The 21704-nt window shown below is 37.4% G+C and overlaps 1 protein-coding gene across 9 annotated transcripts in view; it reads left to right on the top strand.

Moving 5' to 3' along the window:
* LOC111868809 (sodium-independent sulfate anion transporter) overlaps positions 1–21704 on the top strand; it is a 48061-nt gene that overhangs the window by 15869 nt on the left and 10488 nt on the right. For 6 of the 9 annotated variants that reach the window (XM_023859805.2, XM_023859811.1, XM_033753169.1 and 3 more), the window contains exons 3-7: positions 11699–11949; positions 13864–14059; positions 15652–15872; positions 17339–17516; positions 20070–20234. In XM_023859805.2, coding sequence (XP_023715573.1) covers positions 11699–11949; positions 13864–14059; positions 15652–15872; positions 17339–17516; positions 20070–20234 — 1011 coding nt within the window. Of the gene's footprint in view, positions 1–6421; positions 6866–7162; positions 7473–11698; positions 11950–13863; positions 14060–15651; positions 15873–17338; positions 17517–20069; positions 20235–21704 lie in introns of those variants that run through there. The other 3 variants (XM_033753170.1, XM_023859810.2, XM_033753171.1) reach the window with 3 other exon arrangements.

Below are 21704 nucleotides of genomic sequence, written 5' to 3'. Positions count from 1 at the left end.
ATGATAATAAATGATAATGTTAATAGGTGAGGAATTTCTTGACCAGCTGAACAGTTATCAGCTTTTCAGAATGGACTCTGCTCAATAGAGTATGCTAAATATCATAATCATACTTACATCTAGGGATTAGGTTAATAAACAGTGAATCTTCATCTGCAGCTCCAAACTTAGTATGACCCCTCGGTCATCCAGCCCATACCCAGTATACAGAGTATGCTAACCTAGCTATGAGGGGAGTGGATGTATAAATCCACATTTTCTTGACCGCAGTACTAGCTGGAGGCGAATAATGAGCTTCGCACCCTGGTTGCTTTATCCCCCGGGAAAGAACCGAATATGTACATAAATAGACAGTTATTTAATTTTCTAAGAAACTGTTGAAATGTCATAACATGACAAGGGTGATGGGGGAACAAAAATTTATTTACGATCAAATTATCTTCCCAGCAACCTCACAAATTTTGCTGATACGACTTGAATCAACCTGTATGTAAGGTGTCATAGAATAAACTTTCTCAAAATGTTTGAAAGAACTCAAGAGATACCCATGAAAATTTATCTAGGCTCATCATTCATTCATTTGTCAGTAATCTGTCAGACAGTCTCTTCCAAAACAGTTCCTCCACTTAATGCGATCTCGAGCTTTCTCCTTCAAATAAAAATATCCTCTTCTGTCCCCAAAGTCATCCATCATCTTCTTATGTTTTCTTCCTCGTCTTCTGGTCACTTCTGTCCGCCCCTCTGGTTTGTTTTGTATCCAGAGAAAACATCTCGCAATTAAAGCAATATTAAAATTGCCAAAAAGGAAATAGTAAAAAGCAGTCACCTAAATTAACTGTTGAGAGTAGGAATGATTACTGCTGTTTAATTCTGCACCCATGAAAGACCCTAGGGGTTAAGAGATACAAAACTATAATTTACCCATTTTATATGGGTGTGAAACTTGATCTCTTGCCCATGGAACTTGTTCTCTCATCCTAAGGAAAGAGCATAGATTGAGGAAGTTTGAGAACAGAGTGCTTAGGAGATGTGGACCTGAAACAAGGAAGTAACAGGAGAATGAAGGACATTTTGTAATGATTAGTATCATAATTTTGAGTCTTCGCCAAGTATTGATAGCTGATCAGAGAAAGGTGTGATGTATGACATGTGTAGTACAAATGCAAGAGATGAGAAATATGTCATATTTAGTGAAGGAAAGAGACTACTTGGGGAACATACAGGTAGATATGGTTGGGAAGATAATATTGAAATGAACATTCAAGAAGCTGGACATGAGTGTGTGGGCTGGAATCAATATTGATTCAAGGTAGAATTAATGGCAGGATCTTGTGTATCTTCAGGTTCAGTAAAATGCACAAAATTTCTTGACAAACTGAGCAACTCTTAACTTCTCAGGAAGCCCTCTGTTCCACACAGTTACTTTAAGTAATGCATTTAAATCCACCATAACAAGTTTTATCTATATAAAGCAAATAGATACTCTTTAAGTTTTCTTTTCTAGAGTACATCTAAAAGAATAAGCTTTAACGAAGTTCACACCTGATGAACATACACCAGCTATCTGAGCAAAATAAAAGAAATTGTTATAGGACAAACTTAAAGTTGGAATGCCTGGAGCTGAAGGAAATGTGGAAATGAGAATATTACAAAATTATACAATAATGTGACTGAAGTTCCATGAAACACTAGGACAGTATTTGGTAAATATACATATACACATGAACATGAAGAATCAACAATCCTTTCTTTCTTTATAGATTAAACGAAGTCAAAACAGTGGGTTTCAAACTAAAATCATTTGAACTTATCAACTGTTCAGTTATCACTCCTTAATATTTATGAGGTCTCAGGATTTGTTTCCTGGTGTGGAAGTCAGTGTTTTTCAGCCACTTGGTCACGTCAAGTAAATTCTGGGTCTTTACTCTAAAAGAGGTCTTGATTGCATCCTTCTGAAATAATCATTCACAACCATCCTCTCGATACAGTTTATACAGTTGACAGAGTTTCATTAAGTAAATTATGAAGCAATCCTTGCTCTTGACCTAACTTTGGTATTATCAGACATGCATCTATTGTCCTTTACCTCATTGTTAAAATTCTTTTGTCAAGACTGTCATTGGTGATATGTATCAAGAAATTGCCGCAGAATGACTGGCCACTTCAAGTTGAATCTACGTGTATAATGAGTCACATGACAGAAATAATAAGAAGAAATGGAGACTATGTCCAAGGTTAATTCATAGACCTTGAATGTTGTCTATATACACTTTAAGAGTAGATTTAATTCTAGAGAGGTCTGTACTGTTACTTGCCAAGGGTAAGGCTGTGCGAACAAGGGCTCCTCAACATATTTTTTTTAATGCTAGTGGGGTGGGACCAAGTCCCTTGTACTGCGGCCACTTCTGGCGTATTGTACCAGCCCCAGGTGATAGGTGAGGGTGACTGTGGAGCAATTGGTGGAATGAAGATTGGCAGGGGAAACGGAAGTACCCAGAGAAAACCTGCCCCAGCGCCACTTTGTCCACCACAAATCCTACTTGACCAGACCCGGGATCGAACCCGGGCTGCCGTGGTGGGAAGCCACTGACTAACCACTTGAGCTATGGTGCGGCCCTCCTCAACACAGGGACAGCAAGAGAATAACACACTGCCAAACAATCCTGACAGTTACATATACCACTTTCTCTATGAATTACATAATGAGGAGCTTCATAACTTGTGCTGTTCACTTGATAACTGAAGGGCTCTTCTCCATGGTATCAGTTGCAACCTGAAGGTTGGAACCTGTGAAAGCAGAGGTCTGACATTTGACTGTAATCTTTACCAGTTATATCAACTATACCTCCATAAGATTCAGTTTAATATTGTCATGTGAACTGTGATTGTGTTTCCAACTGAGCTGAACTAAGAAGCTTTCTGAAGTTTTATGTTCATGTTTTCTCCATTCATACTACAACCGATTGTAATTTTCTTGATTTAACTATCACCATGTGCCACACTAGTGATTAGTAATCCTACTTTGTATTTAGGTGGTCCCTAGTTCATTTCTCACAAGGGGACCAGATTAGCAGTTTATGTGTTTTTTTTTTCAGTTTCTCCAATGTAGTGTCTTGAAATATACCACAGCTGTCTTCTTCCAGCTTTGAAAACTCATCATTCATAAATATTTATTTCTTTCTTTGCACATTATTGAGCCAAGACATTTAACAAAGAGCTGTTAAATAAATGGAGGGAGAACAAAAATTTATGTAATTACAATAACTTACTCCATTGTACCAGGTTTTCTGGATCGCTTGATAGTTATTTGTTTTAGACTAGAAATTTTCATTCTTTTTTACCTAAATTGTCAATAATATGCTCAGAAAAGCCTAATAATGGCCCCTGTCTTGAACCATTTGAATTCAGTTCACATCCTCACATTCCTTTTCTCTAAGGTAAAGGTAAAGGTAAAAGGTATCCCTGTAACATGCCTGAAGGCCCATAGTGTTGTGAGAGGTTGAGGCTCTCACATTTTCTAGACAATTGGCTCACAGATAGTGGTAAGATTATCAGCCATACACACTGGCCGGCCTTTACCCCTGAGGAACATTCCTGGTACTCATTTCAGTTAGAGGCTGAGTCGACCCCAGGGCCATAGTGCAGCTGGAAGGAGTAGGTCAATTTCATATTATCCTCCCAACTATTGTCTTAAGAAGTCTGTTCCCTTAAGGTTTTTCGAGAAACTTTTGTGTTCTTTCCTCTTGTTTCTCATACATACGTTACCTTCACTACATAGCGGCAAAATATAACTTCTATAATTTTTCATTTCCAAATTGTGCACTGGGTTTATTATTTTGATTATAATTTTATTGCCACAGATTCTGATTCAAATGTGAAGTAAATTTTGTGTGGCTTGTAGAGGACTCTAAACGCATTAACCTCATCTATAATTGTTCGAAATAAAATTTGTGAAACTTAATGACATCTATGTTTTATATTGTACTAATTTTATTCTATGGTCCTGCACTGTTCTTTTGTGAATATGATAATGAACCTTAAAGGTAAAGGTATGGTAAAGTTTTCCCTGTGCTTAACTAATTAAGCACTACCCCATGAAGGCGTATAGGGGAGTGGATGTATAGATCTACATTTTCTTGACCGCAGCACTAGCTGGAGGTGAATGGTCAGCTTCACGCCCAGGCCGCTTTACCCCCGTGGAAGATAACGAACCTTTATATTCCATAAAGAGGCAATGAATTTATTGAACTGATAAACAGCTAATAGTGAATGTTAATAGTTAGTACCAATCTAATGTGCTGTAAGGGAAATGGTAATTTGTTTCATGTAAAGTTTTATGTTTGAATGATATGGACGAAAATGAAAGTTTCCTGACAGCTTTTGATGTAGATCCCCAAATTTTGTTGAAATTCTTTGAGCTTAAGCTTGCAGACTGATGGGCAGACAAGATTTTTCCATTGTGTGTTTATACAGTTTTGCAAAGGGTGCGTTAAAGGGTATAGAACAGCATGGTCAAGTAGGTACTGAAGAGTTGAAAATGGGTAGCTACTGATCACAGTATGCTTTCAGATAAGCAATAGTTGTAATATTCTTAGTTCCTCCTAATGAACTTTAAGCCAAGTTTCTGCAGAAATATGAAAGAAAAAGCTGGCAGTTAAAATTGTGCAGTGCAGGAAGCCATGAACTTAAATGGTTCATTGGCGTTCTTGAGATAATAGTAAGTCGGTTCTTTCATTGGTCTGGTAAAGTTGATCTAAGGGATTGAAGTAATATGATAAAAATTGATTGCATCCAATATGAAATTCATTTGTTTTGTGTAACTGCTCTAGCGAAGGCAAGATGTTTTTCAGGTGTGTTTTTTGATGTTTTGCATATCTCATCACGTTGATATTTATTTATTGCAAATAGGAGTTTACTGTTGTAAAGCAGATCACACCACATATACATGTCATAAATATTTTTTTCTACCATTTGATTAAATACTCACCATATCAAGAAATGTATGAAGACAGAGTTGTAAATATTAATTAATTAAATGCGTATTTTAAAATTATGTATTTTTTTTTAATGTTGAACTGTAGTTACTATAGGATTCTGACGATGGTGTATAACACACTGATATATTGAGTTTTTGGACTTTATCCATCGTTCTGGTTTTTAAGATAACTAATAAAAACAGGACGTTTCAGAAACTGGATCTGTTTCCATCCTCAGGTGAAGGAAAACGCCTATTCTGTTGGGTCCATTAGAAAGAGCTAGTCTCAATCACTTGACAAACAAATGTCACAAAACATGAAGATTATAAATACCTGAGACCAGGCTAAGTCCATGAGAGCTAATGAGAGGAATATTCATAACAAATTGTTGCAAACACAAGCGTGGAACCAGGATAGATAGATCTGTAGAAATTTATGCCATGAAACCAAACTCATAACCAGGTCCATGACCCCACGGCATGGAATAGAAGGAAGAACTAGTAACAAAAACTAATAGTGTATAACTAGCGTCAACATTGGAGTAAATTACGTCTATCTAATTTAGAACTTAATAGAAAAGAATAAAAGCATATGTCACGTCATACAGATCTTCTATGTGAACTGAAATGTTGAACTGTGTTTAAGGACATTTTTTAATTCAGTTTTCATTTTATGTAGAGTATATTGCATGGATACAAACCAAAATTATATAGAAGAGTAGTGTCTTCTGGAATGTAACACTGTATAGTCTAGTAGAAGTTCACTGGACTCCTCAGTGTTACATTCCAGAAGATCATGGCGCTCTTTATAGCCCATGCTATGCCATCTTCAAATCAAACACAATGAAATTCACCCGGCAACTGTAAATGCAGTTCCCCCAGTACAAAATTTTGGTGAAACTGGTTCTCTATTTTCTCAGATCAAACATTCAGACAGGTGGACAGACATGATATCTCCTGCAAACATTTACATCAGTTACTTTTCACAAAGACATGTAATAATTATTATTTTAGGTTGGTGGATAGGTATTTTGATCACTCTCAGAAGTATTATGCCTATGATCACTACAAATCAAACTGTACCTGGTGATATAAGCATCATATTAAAGGAATGGCTCAGATTCATTAAAGATTTATAAATATTAATTTTTATTATCTTTTCTGTATCTTTTATGGAAGATCGGTTTCAGTTCTCCACCAGAAACATTCTGATATATATTAGGTTATTCCTATTTGCAACGTTGATGATGCTCACGTGTGTGTGTGTGTGTGTGTGTGTGTTACAGAAGTTACATGTGAAAATGTGACGTAAGAAATGGAAAATAAGCTTAGCCGCTCAAGCGTAAATTTTCAGGGTCACATAAGCTGTCTCCCTTCAACATGATATCATGAGTGTATGTTACTGCAGAAAACATTGTAGTGGCATTTTCTGTGCATTTCTGTTCTTGTATTTTTGTTGTGAATGCAGTGTTGGACAGATCATATGTATAGTACATACCAACTTGGTGTTGCATTAGTACTGACATGACTTGTTTTATTGCAGTGTCATTACTTTATGGATATATTTGTTATGGAAGAAAGCTTTGGGCATTAATTTGTTGATTTATAAGTTACATAAATAGACAAGTAGTTACTGAATATAAAAATGTGGATGTCAGGATGTGTGTTTCATCATTGTTGGGTCTTAGAGGAAAGGCACTGCTTGCAGAATTGTGGCTTCACATAGTAAATTGGTTCTTATGTTGTTTAAAATCCTTCATTAAAAAAAATATATACTCTCTGAGAATATACTATAAAATTAATCAAATTAACTGTTGGAAGTTGTTGGAAGAGCGTAAGAAGGTTACTTTCATTGAAATGTTTCAGCCTGTATGGTGAGAGCAATAAGAGGTATAAATTATATTATCCACAGATGCATTCTCTTTATAATATTCATTATTAGAAATGACAGCTGTTTTAAATTTGTCACATCTCAAAAATTTCATACATTCTTCACGTTTGTTATTATTAACGTATAAAACTATGAGTTCTGGGTAAACCCGTAGGGACTAATTTACTATTGCACAGAATCTACTTCTCCATATCTTGTGTTGCTAATGTCATATTCATGCGAATAAACAAACACTCAACTCTGAGCAGCGGTAGGTAAACATATTCTCACTGAGACGATATCCATTCTCTTATTAGGCAACTGCCCATGACAACTATTGAAGGACTGTTAGAGACATTGTTTTCTGTTGGGTCTGCCCCATGGTTATATAATGAGGACACCAGCCGACAGTTCATTTAGGAATTGCCAACAGTTCAGTTGAATGAAGTGAGGTGAAGTAGCTGGTTGGTGAGTGAGAGAGTTCAGTTCAGTTGAAAGTCAGCCTGTGAAGAGAAGGCAAGGGGGTTGATGTGAAGTGGCCACCAGCCTGTGACCCAATTAACTGAGTCATCAGTTGACAAGAGTTCTGCATGGACAGCTGTGACAAGAGGACATGATCACAGGAAGGTGAAGAATATCTCTCAATAGAAGCCATTGCCAGTAAACGGCTAGTAAAACTATCCCTGTAACAGGCTGTGGAAGACCATAGGGTTGTGAGATGTTGAGGCTTACACATTTTCTAGACATTCGGCTCACAGATGACAGTAAAGTTGTCAGCCTTATGCGCTGGCTGCCCTTTACCCCCAAGAAGATTTCTACTACTCATTTCTGTTGGAGGCTGAGTAAGCCCTGGGCCATAGTGTGGCTGGAAGGATTAGGTAAATTGAAAAATCCAATGACCTCATTGTGAATCGAACCCACGACTTCCTGCTTGTAGCATAGTGCTTCAACCAACTATACTACTGCATGCCCCCTAGTGAGAACACTAGTTTGTGTTGTGATCTATAAAGTGTAGTTCCAAGTGGTGTATACAAATGGTCAGTAAATCCATCTATAAATCCATACCCTATCTGTAGTCACACACACTTAAATCATGATAATATGATTTTCTGATTTGTGATTTGGATGATAAATACATAGTGCATGTACTGTACTATATGGTTATGTGCAAGTACATACTTGTTTGAAAGAGTAATACCTATATTCATGTCTTTTAGGATTCTGCTGTAAGTAGAGAGATTTTATCAGCCAACATGAAGCTAAAAATAAAGCCATATTTTTGAAACACAGACTGGTTCCCCAATTGCTTTGTAATTCTGTATATGAGTGAAGGTGAAGGACAGACAACACATGATAGCTGTCTTTAGACATATAGATTGTGTTTAGTGGCTGGTGACTGGAGATGCAATATAATTATTCAGTTTTCTCTGTAATGTCCTTGAATCTTTCATTGTTGTTGTTTTTATTTACTGATCCTGAAAAATATTTGTGATAAGAAGAATATTTGAATTGCTTGATTAAATTGGCAACTGCTCAAAACTCTCTGATTATGTAAGTGAAACCCACATGGCAATGATACAGTAAGACTTCTGACAGATAAGCTGCTTTAGATGTGTTTGCTTGAATCTTACAAAGAACAAGAACAAACCTTTTAGTTCTGAATTCCTCCTCATTAATTCATTAACTTACTGCATCATAATAGATCATACCAATATTCTGTTCTTGTGGTACCATGTTGTCTCATCATGTAAGTGTAGAAAACAAATATCTTCATTTCCAGACTTAAGATTAAGAAGATTATCTCAGGGCATTATGTTTTAGACTGTTATCAGAGAAAAGAATTTCGTTGTTTCTTAAAGAAGAAGCCAAAGAATTTGTTTTCTGTTTATAGTGTTTACAGTGATCATTTTAAACTTTCTCATATCAGAGTGGAATAAACTAGCTTGAAGGGATATCCAACTACACTAAAACAGTATTAGGAAGTAAATATATATTTTCCTAGTGATAAGAACTAGTTTTCTATAATGGGGCCCAGAAAGTATGTTATGGTAATGTTTTCTTCTAGATGGTAAAATTCTTGTACTTTGAATTGTTTCATTTTGGTCCGTTACACTATCAATCACTAATTGTCAATAGATTTTCCGTCAAGTGCAACAATATATATTTTGATCAAAATATACATTGTTGCACTTGACGGAAAATCTATTGAAAATTACTGAAAATTCTTGTACTTAGATATGACTAAGGGCACGGCCAGACTTCCTTTAAGTTTCTTTTTTTAATGTAAGAGAGGCAGTATTCAAAGTCAAAATATGTGGAAAATTAAAGAGCGCTAGGAAGTTGTAAAGATATTTTTATGTTATCACCAGAATGCAGAATAAAATTGTAATCAAAATATGGCTTATTTTAATCCTTCAACAGTATAGCAAATGTCAAGGGAATGACAGCAAGGGGGGGAAAAAAATACATTCATGAAGAAGTTATGAGAAGATTAAGTTCAGGGACTGTGTGTTATTATTCTTTAAGAAACTTACATATACCCATCTGCTATATGAAGGCATAGATAAAAAATGCAGAACTGTAATTTTACATGTTTTTAAGTACATGTGCAAAATTTGGTCTCTCATATTAAAAGAAGAACAGAGATTGATGGGGAAGAAAACTGTCTTCTTGGTTGTGACACCATCTGGTAAAGGTTTACCAATATTTCAGATGAGCATATTTCCGCTATCTTCAGGGATCTCTTTTGTTCATCTTTCACTTTGGCCCAGACAACACTTATTCCTTTTTCCCATGTCCTTGGGCCTCATGATCATATTATTTACTTCCTCCTAAATGGCACCTCTCTACCTGAGCCCTCAGAAGGAAAAGATGATTGTCTTATCAATTCATACCCACGGGGATATTTCCCTTCTGTGAGAAAAACTTAGGGAGGCCCTGTAAAGGACAGTCTTTTTCAAATGTTCTTGCATCTCCATTTTTCCTCTTGAAAACAAAGTATGTCGCATAAAGGGTTGGGCCTTCCCTCTACTCCATTTCCCCCCATGTGGCAGAAGATTATTATGCCTCTTAAAAGAGCCATTTTTATGTTTTATTAACCACATGTTCAGAGAAACTACCGCTGATGGTATTTAATATAAATTTCCTTGGTTACTCTAGACATGTCCTGGGACAGTATCTTAAAATAGACCGTTGCTGCCTGCCACATTCTTTGTAATCATTCTGACCTTTGCTGTTGTGTAATGTATGAGGGGGACCCCCTAAAAAAAAACGGAATTTGTTTATAACAAATTATATATTTATTTTTACACAACAAAACTTTAATCCCCTTCAAAGTATTCTCCATTTGATTCAGTGCACTTGTCCAAACGTTTTTTCCATTGCTTAAAACATTTTTTAAATTCATCGTTGTTGATGCCTTTTAGTGCTCCCGTCGTTTTTTTCTTTATGTCTTCAACATCAGCAAGACGTTTTCCCTTGAGATCTCTTTTCATCTGAGGAAATAAAAAAAAAGTCGCACAGGGGCAAGATGAGATGAGTATGGGGGGTGAGGCAAGGGTGTCACGCGCGTTTTCATGCAAGAGCAACACACCTTTGGTGAGGAGTCCTGGTCGCTTCCTTACGAAGTTTCCTGAGGATGTTACAGTAGGAGTCAGCGTTAACGGTTTGTCCTTGAGGCTGGAATGCGGTGAGCAGTATGCCTTCGTGATCCCAGTCACCGCCTGGTTCCGACAGCAGCCCAAAGTGTTTTATGCTGCTGGTTTTCAGGGGCTTGTGAAACGATGGGACAAGTGCCTCAATGTACAGGGAGATTATGTTGAGAAACGAAAGCATTTTTCAAATCAGTACTCTTATTTGTTTAAGTTCTGTATCCTTTTGTAACTTCCTTATTGACTTACCTACGTATTTGAGGTTTGTTAGAAAAGTGTAGGAATTTAGTTTTTTGTTCGTTGACTAACAGCCCATACTTTTGTGAGGCTTTTTAAGCTCTTCAAAGATGTTAATCAATCTTTGTTTGGTTCTTGCAATAATGAGTATGTCGTTGGTATGTGCACAACACTGTTTTAACCCTGTGGAGATGTTACATCCAATGTCTAGACTTTTTATGATCTCATCTGTAACCAGTATGAAAATTTATGCAGATAATGGGTCACCGTGTTTCACTCCACAGCTTATTTCGAATCCTTAGCTAAGCTCCCCATTTATTTTAACCTTTGCTTTCGTCTTTTTCACCATCGTGCAGAAAATTGAAATGTATGAGGTTTTTGTGAGTTAGTGGTTTGCAGTCTCATATGCAACACTGTGATCTACAAATTTTATTAACAGATATTCACATACAGTCTGTTCTTTATCCCAGCCAAAAATGTTGAATTAGTGCACATTTCGTGCAATCAAAATTAGCATGGATAAGTAGTATTTATTAAAGAAGTTATAGACTTCCTTTCTTTCTGTCTTTAATGCTTTCTGTCCTTTCTTTCTCTTTTCTTGTGTCCCTCCTTTTTCCCCTTCAACATCCCCTCTTCTTCCTCCACTAGCTTTGCTTTTTCTCCTCATCTTTTCATTTGCTCTTATTCTGACTTTCATTTTTTCTCCCCTCATTTATTCTCCGTCTCTTTCTTCTTATTTTGGGAAACTTTGTACTTGTGCAGAATATTCATTCTTTAAAGCATGAATTTCATGGTAGCAAAATGCTGTGGCATATCAAAATATGACTCTGTAAGAGAGATGGTTCATAATTCCCTGTACAGGCTGCATATTTATAATTGTTGTAATCTTAAAAGATGTGTGAAATTACCTGAATGATATTCATTGTACAAATTAAACATCTGATACTTACAACATTTGCATTTCAGATAATATTTTTCACCGATTAAACAAATTTCAAATGTCATTGTCGACATCCATCGGTAATTCTGAAAATAATCATGCAACATGGATGAAGAGATTAAAGACTTCACTGTACCGCTGTGTACCAATCTTGTCTTGGATGCCACTCTACAATGCAGACAAATTCATCTGTGATCTCATAGCAGGAGTGACAGTTGGTCTTACTGTGATACCGCAGAGCCTAGCATATGCAACTCTTGCAGGACTGGAACCACAGGTGTGAGAAATTTCTTACTTAACACTATGGTATTTTCATGTGTCCTAATTTATCATAAAGAGGTTTGTGGGTCAGCTTATTTTGTTTCTGCTTTGGATTTAGAATTGTTGATTGCCGTGTTATTTTTTTATTTACAGGTTCCTTTAACAAAAGTTGTCTGCATTTTAAATAAAGGGTGGAAAGATATACTCCACTAGAGTACATCATGTTTTCCAAATGAATATTTTGTTGGGTTAGATACCCCTTTAGCCTTTATCATCATTTATTGCAGATACAAATGTTTTATAAACAATTGTATACATTTACACACTTGTCACAATCTTACAAACAGATACACTGAAGTGTTAAGTAAGAGAGAATGAAACAGTTCATTTTTGCATGGGTACATAGTTTAATGAGGGTCCTAGTATTTTTGTATGCTTTTGGAGCTGTTGCCTAGCCACAGGTGTGTTTGCAGAACTGTTCCCTAGTAACAGCTATCTGCTGGCTTCACAATTCTTGCTTTCAGCAGACAGGCCACATTGCTCCCTCCTTAAGGCTGCTTGGTCCGAGTAGCCTACAGGCTTATCATCATTTCTTATTTTCTGGACAGTGCTGGCAAAACTTCCAAGAGTGCCTGGCGCCCCTACAGCTTGTCTCTTAAGCTGTATTCTATCTCCTATTTTGCTTGGGCGGTGGCTGGCTCCTCCACAGTGTCTTGACGCTCATTTTTCAGACCTTATGGAAGACCCAGCTGTTTGCTTCATGATCTCCAGCCCGATGGTTTGCACAAGGGTCTCATCAAATGTCCCCTTGTTTCCCAGGCATAGCTCCTGTCTCCTGCTTTGTCCTATGCCGTTGTTTCCAAACATCATGCGAGATCCCTTATGACCACGTCCCTTGCACAGTGCAGGAGGGTCATGGTGGATAAACCGGCTGCGGCACCTTACGGTCAGACGCTAGTCCCCAGACTGATCCTTCAGAGCTCCAACTGTCTCTACTGCTGCCTTTTCGTTAGTAACTTCCTTTTGCTCTGTCATGACCTATATTTGTTCTGGATTTGCTTCCATATCCATGGCTTTCACTTCTTCTATGCCTGTCTTAATTTTGGCTTCCATTGGTTTTTGGCCAGTCTCTGTCTTGTCTCTGTCCTTTCAGGGTAGGCCCCTGTCACCTCTTGGTGGGCCTTGCTATCACTTTTCACCAGGCCCTCATTTCTGCTATGGTCTCCTTTAGGTTGGCATCCGTTTTGGCTTGGTTGGCTCTTATTTCAGGCAGCAGGCATTTCATCATTTGTTCCATCTCTCTAGTGTGGCGATATAACGATTCAGGGTCTTCAGTCCAATTATTCACTCAATCCGATACTTTCCAATCCCATGATCCCATGTCTGACACCGGTTGTCACATGATATCGTGACTGTAGATGGGGTTTGGATTGGTAATCAGATTTATTGAACACTTTAACACGTAACTTATGACTACACTTTACAAATCACTATCACACACAGACTGCAGTAGTATTCTCAGTCACTGTCTTCACTGCGCTGCTTGGTAACATCTTCCAAAAATGGACGTTCCTCTGCTTGTGGGTTCACATCCTCTTAGGCTGGTGGTCATCTCACACCACTCTCCCACTCTTCTGACTGCTGTCTTATTACACTCCTTGGCCATTGCCTAGTTATGGCCATGTTTGCAGAGCTGTTGCCTAGCAATGGCTGTCTCTGCTGGCCTCACCGTTCTGGCTTTCAGCAGACATACCACGGTAACTTTAATGCAGTTAACTCTGCAACAGTAGATTTGTGTCTCTGGCAAATAAATAAATATTAAGCCCAGTGAGATATACAAAATAGAAAACAAAAACGCTTTTGGAAATTATTGTCCCTTGGTTACACAAGGCAGAAGACATATAAAAGCATTGTTGTTCCTTTCTTTCAGTATGGTTTGTACTCTGCTTTTGTGGGCTGTTTTGTGTATGTTGTGTTTGGGAGTTGTAAGGATATCACAATTGGACCAACAGCTCTTATGGCCCTCATGACTTACCAGCAGGTCATTGGGCGTAATGCAGACTTTGCCATTTTGTTGTGCTTTCTCACGGGCTGTGTACAGTTGCTAATGGCGATACTTCATTTAGGTATGTACCTTATAACATCTACAGTTGTCCAAAATGAACATGGTCAATAGAGAAACTAAATAACCTCCTTCCCAATGAAGATACATGCAAGCTGTTTGAGGTGAAAAGTGTAAATATTCATCAAATATTTTATTATATCTGTAGATCTTGACGTCTGCCTCCCTTTCTATGTGGCTGACAAGCATTTGATATTCCATGCCCCGATATTTCTTAACATCGCCAGGGTTATATATGCTACTTCATCAGGGATCCTACAGTGCAAATCAGGAAGGTCATTGACTTTTGTCTGAATACTTTTTTTTATTGCTAGTGGGGTGGGACTAAGTCCCTTGCATTGCGGCCATTTCTGGCCTATTGTACCAGCCCCAGATGATAGGTGAGGGTGATTGTGTAGCAATTGGTGGAATGAAGATTGGCAGGGGAAACCGAAGCACTCAGAGAAAATGTGTCCCAGCACCACTTTGTCCACCATAAATCCCATTCGACCAGACCCGGGATCGAACCCAGGCCACCGCAGTGGGAAGCCAGTGACTAACCGCTTGAGCTATGGCGTGGCCTTTGTCTGAATATATTACTTACTTACTCACTTACTCATGAAGCTGAGCCCTTCTTGAGGAGCTGCCAGTTCTGCAGCTAAACAAGAATTTCCCAGCATTTTATGGAACCCAAAGATTCAGCACCGTGTTCACAAGAGCTCTCCACTGGTCCCTATTTTGAGTCAGATCTATCCAATCCACACCATTCCATCCTATCTCTAAGATCCATTCTAATATTGTCCACCCACCTACGCCTTGGTCTTCCCTGTAGTCTCTTTCCTTCTGGCTTTCCCACCAATATCCTATACGCATTCCTCGTCTCCCCCATTCGTGCTACATGCTCTGCCCACCTCATCCTGTAATTTTATTATTACTGATATTCATGCAATCCTTAATGTAATATAGGGCAAGGATTTTTATACATTTGTGACCATTTACCCCATTTATACGTAGTAAAATTTTGTAGTGTGCTCTCATGTGTCTGTTACAAATTTTGGTGTGCTGCAAGTGAAAATGTATAGTGGAATACTCATCCATTCAACACAATTAAATGCACCACTGTAAATTCAAAGACCTGTTGAAAGTTTAATTGCACATGTGTTGACCAGTGATTGGGTTTCCATGTTTGTGTTGCTGTCCACTATCTGTTTCCATTGTTGGCAGAAGAGAGACTGTAGTTTTTTATCTTATTTTAATGGTGGATAAGTGAGATGCATTTATTTGACCTGGAACTGAAGTGGCAAAGTTTTCCTCATTCTGGAAGAATGAAGCACAACATTTCATTTCATTTCTGATGAAAACCTAGGGGTACCTCAGCCAGGATAGCTGTTATCTCGGCTAAGATTTGAACACAAGATTTTACAAATACAAAACATGAGTCCTTCCAATGCAACTGCATTGTCATGTATCAAAATGTGTGGGCCTCACAGTGTTAATGGTATCCAGATTGTTCATTTGTGTATCCTAATGAAAATGTGTGTTTGTAATGTCTAAGTATATATTTCTGCTCTTCCTCTTCATATCTGTAAATATGATTTTCTTCCCTTCTCTGTACAGGTGTCTTGGTGGATTTCATTTCGATTCCAGTAACTGTTGGCTTTACTTCTGCCACATCAGTAATAATTGCCTGCTCCCAACTGAAAGGTTTGCTGGGACTGAGCTTCAAGTCAAATGGTTTTCTTGACACTGTAAACAAAGTATGGACTCATATTCCTAAGACAAGACCATGGGATGCTACCTTAGGATTTACCTGCATCGTTGTGCTTCTTTTACTTAGGGTGAGAAATGTGTATCCTTGTACTGGGTGAAGTATTGTGCATGTTTTATGCACACAGTAAAAGCCTGTGGAGAAAGTATTCTCTGTCCATCTAGATATTGTGTTCCCTAAACTAGTAAATGAATTTTAATTAAATTTTGTATTTGGAGTGTACACCAAAAGATGTTGAACAAATTTAATTTTGGTTTATATCAGTCCATGTAAGCACCTGAACTTGACATGGAGATCAAAATTACCTCATTCATTTTTTAGAAGAAATAGTTGATTACGACATCTGACAATAAAGTTTGCGAACTCACCACCGTGTGCTTCCTGTGGGAGCAGTGGACAGAAACCTCAGAATGGTCTGATGACATAGGCATATCAGCGTTTCACAGCTGCGTTGTTGTTGATCTATGGCAGTCTCCTTCTGAGTGGCATCTATTATTGTCGGAGTGTGTTTTGGTATGCTGTCACGAGAATGTCGGAGCTTGAATTAGAGCAACAAATGAACATTAAATTTCTTGTCAAACTTAGAAAGGGTGGAAGCAAAATCAGAGAGATATTAGGACAAGTTTATGGGGATAATGCTATGAAGAAAACAGCAATTTACAAGTGGGTGACATGTTTTTCTGAGGGAAGAGAAAATTCGCTTAGTGGGGGATGGAGTCCAACTGGGTTCACTCGGCATGGCGGCCACTGATTGGCCTATTGTAGCCTGCCCCGGGTGATTATGATGATGGAGAATTTGGTGGAATGAAGATTGGCAGGGGAAACCGAAGTACTCAGAGAAAACCCGCCCAAGGGCCACTTTTTCCACCACAAATCCAACTTGACCAGACCCGGGATCAAACACAGGCCACTGCAGTGGGAAGCCAGCAACTAACCTCTTGAGCTATCACGTGGCGCGAGGGAAGAGAAAGTGTTACTGACTAGGAGAGATCAGGATGGCCAGCAATGAGCAGAACAGAAGAAAACATTGCTAAAGTTTGTTGAATTATGCGTGAAAATCGTCAGCTGACTATCAGAACCATAGCAGAGCAACTGAACATAGACAGACAGAGAGAGACATTTAGGAAAATCTTATATAGAAAGTCATTCCCATGACAACATAAAGGAACATGGTGACTTCTATCCTGGCTGCCTGGCAGTTATAAAAAGGGAGTTCATTCGTGAATTCAAAGTAGTTACAGATTCATGAAAGATTCTTCATAGAGGTCATGCTTTATACCATTTCAGACACAGTGATCTTGAAATATACATTTTTAACATAAAATGTGTATGCTGAAAGGAACATTATATTCAGAATTTCTAGAAGTAGTTAAAGAAGTACTGTTTGACAGGTGGTTAGGATTTATTTATTCAAATTGTAATTACATAAGAGCTCAGGAACTGAACACTGAACAGGACTGTAGACTATGCAAACAAAGTTTTGCAATTTGGACTAGATTTATTTTCATTTGACTTATAGTAATTAATTTGTTTCAGAAAATTAAGGACATTAAACTTGGACCAAAGGATGGTAAACCAAATAAAAGACAGAAAACCATTATGAAGACATTGTGGCTTATATCAACAGCTCGTAATGTTTTTGTTGTTGTTGTTTGCTCGTTTATTGCATATAACCTCCATGCAGAAAATGAAGACTCACCTTTCATACTTACAGGTAGACTCACTTTGTAATCAGCTTCTTGCCATAACATGTGTCAGTGATTAAAGTACAGTACCTAACATATTATCAAGAATATCGCTACATTTTTGGTGTCATGAACAAAAGTCAATTCTTTGTTAGAGATTTTCAAGTACACTCTTATTTAAGGGCTTTGCTATGCTTAATGTGGTAGAATACAGTAAAATTAAATGTCTCCTGCTGCATTTAATGTACTGAAATATAATGTGTAAAGAGGACAATTCTTTATTGGAGTCCGTCGTAACACAACAACATAATGGTCAAGGGTAAAATTAACTTAGCTACATGTTTCAGCTTTTAAAGCCATCATCAAGCAAACACATGGTTACTATATTCACACACTATTGAACTGCAATTTCACTGTGGTAGTAAAGCTGCAATCTGTATTCCCAACAGAACGGACAAAATATATTGTAAGATGAGGCACCGGCCAAACAATTAATGTCAAATAATACTACATCTATACTACGGGCCTCCAAGCAGTTTACTATATGTATACAAGTCTAAAATATACCATTATGTCCGCGGGAATATAACAAGATTTCAACAACGGACTTCATGATATGCAATATCACATGAAGAGTTTTTAACCATATTTTACTCCATAACTTTCGTTTTATAATAAGTTTATAATTCATTGTATTTTTGTACCATGTATTTTATAATGTAATAATTATCAAGTGTCCAGCTTCACCAATGCAATTGCAGTTCAGTGGCGTGTGAATATGGTATTCATATTTGCCTGATGATGGCTTTAAAAGCCGAAACATGTAGCTAAGGTAATTTTAACCTAGGCCATTGTATTGTTGTGTTGCGACGGACTCTAATAAAGAATTGTATATAATAACAGAACAGGATGCACAAAATGAAAAAAAAAAAAAGTGTACAGGGGTTTTAAATTAAGTGGTTTGGTAGGTCACATTATAGTGAATTTAAATGATACAGAAAGAGTTAAATTTAAGACTTGAAGCTTTCGTTGCAGCTAAAGTGGCAAAATATTTTTGAGTGGTCAACCATGTCAGTTCAGAGGAAACATCCAGTGTTTTGAAGATCATCTGTTTCCATCATCAGGGATCAATTGTCACATAACATCACTCACTGATGGTGGAAACATATTGCTGATTGCCCAAAAAGAGTTTTTCAGAAGACTTTGTTACCAAGATGGCTTTAAATGAGAGTTCACATTCTTCAAAATTCTTATATCTTTAAATGATATGTAAATAGTCATTTTTCACTTTCTTAACGTCAATAAATGTTGAGATATTCTCAAAAATATTTGTAACTAAAGTCCAAAGGTAATGGCTGTCCAGCTGCTCAAGGTACTGTCTGCTTCTATGGACCCAGAGGTTCATTACCATTGCCATTAGATGTTTTCTGAATCATATGAATTCCATTCTCCATCTATACACACGCGCTTTCTCAAAGATCCAAAAGAGTGCCTGAACCGAGCAGTCTCATTAAATCACTTTTTAAAAATCAAAATGGCAAGCATAGCACGTGAACAGTTTTTCACTAAGCTATTGCTTTTGGTTGCATGTTTTGTGTAATGATCACAGTATTGTCAACATTTGATCTACATTCAGATTATTGCATTAAATTTTTATTCTTGGAAACTGACTTGTTTGTGAGCATAGTCATTAAATTCTTCAGATTCACATTTTGAAAAGCATTTTCATAAATAAGCTGAAAACATACATGTTGTTTTCTGTTTGGGGGGTATTGTCCATCAGAATTTCTGTGTGGCACTTAAGGTCACCCATTGTTTCTTGCAGTAGGTTAGAGACACCATTGTAGTGGCCGATTTGAAGACTTTGGCTGTTTAAGGGTTTCTTATTCATGGTTGATTATTGTTGATTATTGAGGCATTATACAAGCAATTCTATTCACTCAGTATAGAAAAAGCCATTGGTTTTTGTAAGTTTTCCAAAAAACTCTGCAAAGGAACTTCATGTCAAAAAAAACAACAAAAACAAAAAAATTGAATATTTTAATTATTATGAGTTGGATTTTTGATACCCTTTTCCAGTAATAGAACAAGACATATTATTGAAGAAGCTTTTGACAGACTAATTTAATTTAAATCACTGAAACAGATTTCAAGTGAAACAATATTGTGTCAGTCTTGAGTAAACGTGTCCTTTTGGCATCAAAACTCTGTTTTCTGTTTTATTCCAATAAGTGGCTTGTTCATATTGAGTCACTGAACAGATAGATTCCTTTTAGTACTCTTGGCCTCATCCTTTTTTCTTTTTTGATGATCTTCCTTCTTTTAATTTTGATTCTAACTTCTTCCTGCTTCCTTTTATTCTTTGATATGTAAAGAAGATCTTTAAATATGATCAGTACTTATATGTAACAGTTTGCCTTTCTAAAGCTCAGCATGATGTTACTAACAATGTTTCATCATTTTCTTTGAATATAGTGCTTAAGAAAGAAAATTTTCAAATAGTATATCATATTGTGTCTCTTTATATTTCTTTAATTTGTGTCATATATACATATTAATGCTGATTGTGCTCAATTTTTTAGGCACTGTACGATCAGGGTTGCCATCTTTTGGTTTGCCGCCATTTGGTACCAACCTTGGCAATCAGACATATTCCTTTGCAGACATGTGCTCTGAGCTAGGGTCCTCGATTGTTCTGGTGCCTATTATTGGAGTGTTAGGAAATGTGGCCATTGCTAAAGCCTTCTGTGAGTTAAAATGAAAATTAATATTCCTATATCGTATGATGGAGAGACAGCTTATGACAGTGATTTAATTGATTATAACATATCAGACACTAATGAACACCACATATCAAGAATTATCTGTGATTCCTGCTTGTGAATAGTGGCTATAATAGTGCCATTAAAAGAAAATGGGTGTTCAAAGCAGCACATTTCTGACCCATGCAAAAATGTTATCCTTCACTGTTTACTTCGTGCGAGAGCCAAATCATTGCATTCAGGCATATGTTTCACTTAAGTTCTAAGGGTTCTGATGATGTATTACACTTGGGATTACAGAACTACTGGAATTTGTCCATTGTGTAATATTCTAAAAGAACACAATGTGTCAGAAACTGGTTCTGTTTCCATTCTCAGATGAAAGGGTGGGTATGTCTTCAGTCCGTTAAGTAGAGCTAATCTGAATTACTGGAACAGGTCCAGTGTCTTCCCAGACTCTCAACTGAGGATGGAAAAAAATCCAGTTTCCAAAACATTGCCAGGGGCACGCGGTAGCCTAGTTGGTTGAGGCACTATGCTACAAGCAGGAAGGTCGTTGGTTCAAGTCCTGATGAGGTCATTGGATTTTCTTCAATTGACCTAATCCTTCCAGCCACACTATGGCCATGGGGTCAACTCAGCCTCTAATAGAAATGAGTACCAGGAATATTCTTGGGGGTAAAAGGCGGCTGGCGCATAGGGCTGACAACTTTGCAGCCATCTATGAGCCGATTGTCTAGAAAAATGTGGGAACCTCAACATCTCACAACCTTATGGGCCTGCACGGCCTGTTACAAGGATACCTTTACTTTTACTTTTTTTACTTTCCAAAATACTGCCCGTTCTTTCGGAATATTGGATATTGCACAAAGTCTAGAAATTCAGTAATCTAGACGCATTAATTGTGTGAAATCGTACAGGTGGCACGAAGTAGAATTGGTCCTGATGCCTCTAGTCATATTTTGTTTTACATATAGACTGCGAATTCTTGTTATATGAGATATTTAGGTTCCATGTTTCATGATGTCCAGTTTCCCACTGCACCTGCTGCTAGTCACATGAGTACCACTGGACAGACAAAATACTGCTCCATTCATGGCATCATTGTATCTGCCAACTCATTGCTGTTCTTAGAGATCATAGTAATTACACTTGATTCATACATGATTATTGATAGTTTTTAATATGGATGAAAATATAATACTTCAACTATAGGTTTAATTTCTTGCATCCAGCAGATGTTGTAGAAGAATTGGAAGTATAATGAAACAATACATCTGCTGTTTACATGCATTACATATATAATGAAAAAGATAAAGTTGTCCCTGTGCTTAACTAATTAAGCACTACGCCATGAAGACGTGGATGTATAAATCCACATTTTCTTGACCTTTGCACTAGCTGGAGGTGAGTGGTCAGCTTCATGCCCCTGCTGCTTTACCCCTGGGGAAAGAG

The sequence above is a fragment of the Cryptotermes secundus genome, unplaced genomic scaffold, assembly GCF_002891405.2.
Source record: "Cryptotermes secundus unplaced genomic scaffold, Csec_1.0 scaffold257, whole genome shotgun sequence".
NCBI lineage: Eukaryota > Metazoa > Arthropoda > Insecta > Blattodea > Kalotermitidae > Cryptotermes > Cryptotermes secundus.
Note: the sequence above shows the minus strand (reverse complement) of the source record. Positions and strands in the feature narration are given on the sequence as shown.